The sequence below is a fragment of the Habropoda laboriosa genome, unplaced genomic scaffold (assembly GCF_001263275.1).
Source record: "Habropoda laboriosa isolate 0110345459 unplaced genomic scaffold, ASM126327v1 scaffold472, whole genome shotgun sequence".
Taxonomy (NCBI): domain Eukaryota; kingdom Metazoa; phylum Arthropoda; class Insecta; order Hymenoptera; family Apidae; genus Habropoda; species Habropoda laboriosa.
In genome coordinates this window covers 193,611-201,394 of record NW_017100581.1, presented here as the reverse complement: position 1 = coordinate 201,394, position 7,784 = coordinate 193,611, and the positions used below count along the sequence as shown (strand labels likewise).

The window sequence follows — 7,784 nt, the reverse complement described above, 5'->3', positions numbered from 1 at the left end:
ATTTAAAATATAATTTTATTTGATCTGTATTATTTAAAGTAGTATTTCAAATGTTTGTTCTCGAAATTTTACCCAGCTCTGGTCATTTATTGCCGAACAGTCTGTGTAAGAAGGTGGTGTGAAAATTTTACGTTACACATATACGGTGGCTGGATTTTGATCGATTGTCGAGCCTACAAAATTTGTTTAGGTAATTTTTCAACGGAAAAAGAAACTATCCATCGCATTTTTCTACCTCTTGGTGTTCACTTTATTTTATCACATAGAATCATCTTTTTCAATTCTTTCTAACAAATTATTCATTACTGGAACCAACGTTTGAGGTGAAACATGTATTTCACGAGGGACATTTTAGTTTTTTTTTCTAGGATACGGGGACTCTAAGAGTTAAAGGTGACATTTCTTTTTTTTTTTAAGTTAGAGTCATATAATATTTTTAGCTAACAGTAAGAGTACAACCACTCCAAGACGAGCTTTTGACCTATCATCATATGTGTTTGGAGGTCGTTCAAGGTCACGTAAGGAAACATTTCTTACGGGTAGAAATTTGTCGGCACATCTGTGATACATATTTTTTATTGTAACACAAACTCACGGAAATGATGCAAATCACCAGTACTCGTGCTTACCTATCGTTAGGAAATTATACCGCAATTTCTTCGAGACAGTTAGTATCACGATGACCAGGCTGCGGATATTTATGAAAATGCATACTTGTCACATCGCATATGTTTCGCATATTTTACACACTTTTGCACTTCTGATATCAGTTTTATTTGCAACAATTTGTAAATCATGAATTATGCTTCATGATACTTCCACATTATAACTGTTGCATGCTCAATTTGCTGTAGGTCAATTCAGTAATACCTTGAGAAATGTAAACAGTATCATTGACTATAGAGCAACATAAATATATTGAGATGCCCGGTACTTTTGGTGAGAGAATTAGAGCGATTAATAATCGTATTATTAAAAAAATCCTGGTTACGACACGCTATCAAAAATTGCAAAAATTTGGAATGGTACATGCACGAAAGGACCAAAGAACGTTCAGGCATGATACTGGAATAAATTAGAATATGTTCCAATTACATCTTGTGACGTAGAACGATCATTCTCTGTTAATGAATTAATTTTTTCTGATAAACGATACCAATTTACGGTAGAAGATCTTGGAGAAACGATTGTTGTATAGGGTGCCCCACGTAAAACAGTTCTTTAGCTATCATGGTACGAGAAGATTTTTATACGTAATTTAAATGGCTTCAAAGGGTGAGTAAGATGGAAGAAAAACTTTTTTCATGAAAGAAATGACAAAAAATGAAAGTAAGTTTCACATTTAATTAAAAATTTTAGACTCAGAGATCATTTTAAAGTTATATTATTATGCATGTTTAAATGCACATTAATGTCTGTTACAACATACAGTAGACGAAAATGTAAAATTTTGTTACATTTATGTAAAAAAACAGCTGACTGAAAAAGCAGAAAAATATTTGTCTACCATCTTAATCACCCTTTGAAACCATTTGAGTTACGTATAAAAATTTTCCCGTACCACCATAGCTAGAGAAGGCAATTAAGTGGCCCGTTTTACGTAGCCTACTCTATATATTGCAACGTAAATTGTGATAAATAAAAGTGCATAATAAAATTACTGATATTTCGTAAATGTACATTTAATATGTATGTAATACATGTATACATTCGACATAGTTTTAACATATTGTCTTTAAATTTGGATACGTTGTAGTTTTATAAATATCCGCAGTTTAACGATGTCTATTAGTACTATTTGTGCTTCATTTTAGTTGCGATTGAATTTTTCACAATAAATAATACACTCAAGGCAATAGTGAGCATGTTCAGTTTCGGGTGAATGTTAGCAAAATTATAGGGAAGGTGCGTCGCTGATCGAGATTCCTAAATCTGATTCACAACCTACCTCTAGACTTCTTCTGATGAGGCTTTTCAAACGAAGGTTTTACCCAGAAGCACTTACCACACCGGATGATATAAGAGCCTCGATCCCAAATACCTAACAAGGAATTATTAGGGCTAGTTTTGGAGAAACTGTCGTTCAAAGGCAGAATCAACTGATGCATTGGTGCCCAAAGTCTTCTGAATAACCGTAAATGGTTTTAAAAATGAGATGAAAAGTTGGCTAGCGGAAGGAATGCGGGTCTAATTGTAGTGTAAAGGCCCATTTCTTTTTACACAACCATAAAGATAGAGCACATGTATGTTTGTCATTACAAATCAGATCATATAGCACCGCGTGACGAACGGACCGAACGGGACATATCGAGACCAAGTGGGATAGAGCGACAGTGAGTGATTCGATAAACTACAAAGCAATAGCGTATTCGCGGTAGATTTCGATGCGTATCATCTGTGGATACTATTGTGGATACTATTGGAGTTTGCCCGCAGGGCGGCACAGGGGCAAGAGGGATACTTCGTTCGCACCGTCTAAATCAGAGCTGCTTAACTTCTTGCTCACGAGCAAACTTCCCCTCCCGAGGTGTCCCCACTATGCGGTACGAACACGCAGAATGTGTAACATAAACCAACGGCAGTCGCTGGAGTGGTGGTGGGAGGAGCACGCGAGGAGTCCTCGACGCAACTCGAGCGAGACTATCTCAGTCGCATAGTGGGGGAACCTTGGGAGGGGAAATTTGCTTGTGAACAAGAAGTTAAGCAACTCTGCCATAGAACAGACTCGGGCAACTTCTTCCCCGCTGTTGCTACCAGTGTTCCGGTTCCCCCACTATCAATATGCGTGAGGTGAGGATACAGCCTCCTACATCAGAGGCGCTTAACTTGTTGCTCACGAGCAAATTTCCCCTCCCTAGTGGGGGAACCTCGGGAGGGGAAATTTGCTCGTGAGCAAGAAGTTAAGCAGCTCTGGTCTAAATCTCACGTCACACAATTTTAAATGATCTGTGGCGGTTAAGGTGATGTAGGAGGATAGAGATAGAGACTATAGGCGGAAAAGGAAGGTTTGTGCGTTTCGTTTTGGGTCTCCTAGTGGACTCGTCAGGGAGGCTACCTACATAGAAGATCCGTGTCTTAGACGCGGGTCAGAAGTTGTATATACAGGGTGTTTCATAAGTGCCTGTTAATACTTGAGGGAGTAAATCTACACATTAAACAAGTAAAAAATGTCACATGGACATATGTCCAATATACCTTAGTTTTCGAGTTATGGATGAAATGGATTTCCGCACTTGCTGGAAAATACCAGGTATTCTTCGAATAGTCTGAAATCCATTTTGTATCCTTTCTTGTCGATCTTGCACATTATTCACTTGCGTTGTATACATAATTTTTAGAACACTAATGAACTCACGAGAATAAAGCACTGACTGCCCGAAGTTTTATCTGCTTCATATCAATGGATATTATTCATAAACATTAGATAAGGTCAAGACATACTAAGGCGCGCAGTAGCGACATGGAGGGACATGGAACATTTTCTTTAATCATTCCTATCTCGAAAACCAAGGTGTATTGGACATATGTCCACATGATATTTTTTACTTGTTTAGTATGTAGATTTACCCACTGAAGTATTGACATGCATTTACGAAATGCCCTGTATATAATACAAACGGGAGCCTTTAGTGAGGACTAGCGAGAATTGGTCGCTAGTCCGTCCCTCTGGTGGTGGAGCGTAGGAGGTACGCCACAGATCCAATTCGACGATTTTACCGCGTTGGCCAGTAATGACAATACACTTGCCTTATTTTTATGATTGAGTTAGAGAAGGTGAACTTGTAGGGATATGACCCAATCAGATCCTCATTCCTTCCAGGGGCAAACTTCTGATCTCTACACAGTACTATGTCAGCGTACGGCGCGAATAACCTAAAGGCGGAGACTTCGGAAGGAGCACTGATGAGATCAGGAGGGGCAAGCAGAGCCCCTCTTGCCCTTGCACCGTCCCATTAGCCATCTTCTCATCTTTGTACAGTACTAAGTCAATGAACTCGTTTCGAACCAGGCTGCATAGCTAGCAGAAAAAAAAACTATATGGTTTCATTTAAGAAACGAAGCTCCAGCTTCAGCTTGAAATTGCAGAAGCACCTCCACCATGGAAAACACTATAATTATCATGAAATGTCCTACTTGTAACAAAGTTTTATCTAAAGTATTTCCTCCAATAGCGAATAGCTTGAGAGATACATAATTGCATGGAAGTAGGTATTATATGTACAAATAAAAATTTATGCAAAACCATTTGTGGTTCTTGCAAAGGCGAGTGACATGAAATTTAATCATTTAATAAAATTACAGTGTATCTGTTACAGGTCCTCCCTTATTTTTCATTTACAAAGCAATCATCCATATAAATTGATCCACTATAATATGTTGAATAATGTTAAAATTTCATGACATTTGTGTATTTAATTTCAAGTGTTTCTAAGGGTGTGCGTTGGAACGAAATATTTTACAAGGTGCCATCATTTTTCGACTTCCATTTCAACTTTTAGATTCATCCCAGTAAATTTGATTAAAATTTCCTTATAACGAAAACGTTAAATAGAAACTGATACACATTATTAAAAAAGAAAATCTTATACACTTAATATCGTAAAGTAAGATTCGTTAAAATTATATATTCATTTAGCCTTCAAATTGAAACACGGATGATGATATAAACGCTATAAATTATCGGTACTACTTTGGTATATACATATAATATTACTGATCATTAAACGTACGAGGAAAATGTCATGGCTGCTACTCCAAATGATCAGTAGTCGTTCGAAAACTGTCATTGTGCAAGAGGATAAATGCTGTTGTTTCAAAATGGATGTTGCCTGTGTGTCCCCTTCTGTGCACATTGACGATGTTTCGTGAAATCCCTTTGATTCGCTTTCTATGCTGTCATCTGCTTTCATGTTCCATTAATATGTAATAGCTCGTTCAAATGCAGTCAAACAAACACACAATACTTTACGTTCATTATAAAAGTGTCAATCGATGGCTAACATTTCTAATGTTTCACTATAAGTTACCGCGGTTGAATTCGATTTCTCGATAAAAATTTCCCGGATCTGCAATCTTTCGTCTAAGATCTTCGAAAGGGATTGTATTCGTAGCAAAAAATATAGCTTCTTCTAACGCGTGTTAACATGTATACATTTTGATACGTCAAGTTGTGTGAAAAAATCCCTCGAAGGTTGTTTGCACCTACTGGATAAAACCATATCAGCTGACGATCCAGGTGGGTAAGTGCTTGTGAATGGAACTTAGACAAATAACTATATTTCTAAGAATTATTTTCTGTTAGAGATTTAGTTCACATTATAGCAGCGAGTCATAGTTCTCTGTTAAGCGCATAGATTCCACATTTGAAAAAAATAAAAAACAGTATGGTGTGCTTGGCTATTTGTACAGTAACCTTTTTTTATGCCGATTAAACTTCAGTCTTATTGGTAGATAAGCATGCTGACAGTGCTTTGATATCATCAATATTAGGGATTCATTGTTCAATGAACGAGTATTTAGGAAATGTTGTAGAAGTTCGCTTTCCTACTTTATTAGTATTCTAAAAATGCATCGAAGATACGCATGTCACAAGATACAACGAAGAAAAAAAATAGAAGCGCAAAAAAGAATGTGTGGGAATGGAAATGGTGTTAGAATTTCATGCTTGCTATTACAAATTTTACTTTTCTAGATTCTTTCCTAAACATAAACACAGCCGCCTTAACAAATATTATTCTTTGAGCGTATCTGCGACGCGTACTAAAAAGTAACTCCCACGCTTACAATGAATTTTGATACGTAGTTGCATTTTCTTGCATATTCAGTGTATCGGGGATCAGTTTTCGTTCATGTTCTCTTTGTTTGTTTCTCTTCTGTTCTTTTATCAAACATACCTCACTTGAATAAAAACCATACATCTTACTTTTTGGCGGATTTTACTTTTACAACTATTTACGATTACATACTTATTAGATTGTACTCAGACATAAAAGCAATGTATTTTCAAATGGTATACGAAACTGTATAGATGCTATTCGACCCGGATAAAACCGATCAAATACAATAAGTTCTGCGCTACATTTTGTTTCGCTACAATTCCTTAGTTTACAATTTGTTCAAAAACAGTTTCTACTTTTGCAGTTGCTTTCTGACCATTGACCCTCCCAAATTAAATACTCCTTTTCGAACGACCGTTCGTCAAAGGCAATACATGGAACAAAATGTTTCGACAATTTGTAGGTCCACGAGGCAGACGCGTGTTTAGTACTAGCAAACAAGTACTGTCAGGATCCAGACGCGGAAGACGCGGCAAACATCATGCGTGTCATCTCTATCAAGAATTATTCCGATGACATTCGCGTTATCATTCAGTTAATGCAATATCACAACAAGGTATTTATTTTTACGAATAATTTCAATAATTCTTAATTTATATCTCTATTCTAAGTATTATGTTTCCATTCGAAATTTTGGTATACAGAATGCCCTATCTAACTCTGCCGCTCTTAATTATTTTGTCATTTGTAAAAATACAAAAAAAAAAGAATACTTCAGAAAGAAATTATTGCATTTCAGAGGGAAAATTAGTCTATGGGGGGAGGGAGTCATCTAAGTGTCGTATCTTGCGAGATTTTACTAATAGTGATATTTTTTGTTTACTTTGTATCGTGTATTACAACATGACATGGAAATGATCTTGAACTGAAAATTTCACAAATAAATGATTGAGGTGGAATCAATTGTGTTAACAAAATAAACACTTCTATCACATGATTTATTGTTTTAATGTGTACTCAAAATGTCCTCCACCAAACTAAATACACTTGTTTAAGCGTAAAATAAACATCCATCTAGCTCTCTGTACTGTATCCGAAGAAATGCTTGCACACGCATTGGAAACATGGCCTTCCATGTTTTCAGCTATTGCCGGAACCTCTCTGTACACAATATCTTTGATCATGCCACGCAGAAAAAGGCCGAGATGTGTCAGATCAGGAGAGTGAGCAGGCCAGCAAACTTTCATTCCGCGACCGATCCATTTTTCAGGAAATTTTTAATTTAATACACAGAGCATTTCTTGCGCAAAATCTGCAGGTCGTCCGTCATGTTGAAACCACAATTTTAGATAATCTTCTAATGAAATATCCTCTATCATTTCTGGTAACGTATCAGTTAACTTGTAAACTTTTCAGTTTAAGATCATTTCAATGTCATGTTGTGATACACGGCTGAATGTAATGGTAAACAGAAAAATAGGTCATTCCATTTAAAAAAATATTACTATTAGTAAAGTTCTAGGAATTGAGATGATCTTCATAGTCGAATTTTTCCTCTGAAATATAACAACTTCCTTCTGAAGTATTTTTTTAAATCTTTACAAATAACAAAATAATTAAGGGTAGCAGAGTTAGGTGGAATACTCTGTATAAATAATTCGATCACTATAGTACGGCTCACGATATAGCGAGGTCGTAAATTAAACCGTCGAACTGCGGCACCGATTGATGTCGCCGCAACTGAGGGCTGTATAGTCGGTGGAAGAAATATAGCTAGGTCGTAAATTAAAGCATTAAGTAGCGCCACCAATTGATGCAGTAACACTCAATCAAAGTTAATCAAAAGTGAATCAAAGTTAAGGTATATTTCATGCTACCCTAACTAAGGTTTTGAGTCTTTATCCTCTTAGGTTCACTGTCGATTCAGTTATCCATATACTTGAACGTGTAAACATTGTCGTCTGACCTCGCTATATTTCTTCCATTGACTATACCTTTTTTTTTTTT

At 36.4% G+C, this 7,784-nt stretch overlaps 1 protein-coding gene across 1 annotated transcript in view; it reads left to right on the top strand.

Annotated features, from left to right (window-relative positions):
• The window catches only part of LOC108576664 (calcium-activated potassium channel slowpoke-like), a gene marked incomplete at its 5' end in the record, with an annotated part of 179,922 nt that overhangs the window by 68,307 nt on the left and 103,831 nt on the right, over window positions 1-7,784 (top strand). The window contains one exon of the mRNA XM_017939704.1: window positions 6,241-6,393. Within this exon, the coding sequence (XP_017795193.1) occupies window positions 6,241-6,393 (153 nt within the window). The remainder of the gene's footprint in view (window positions 1-6,240; window positions 6,394-7,784) is intronic.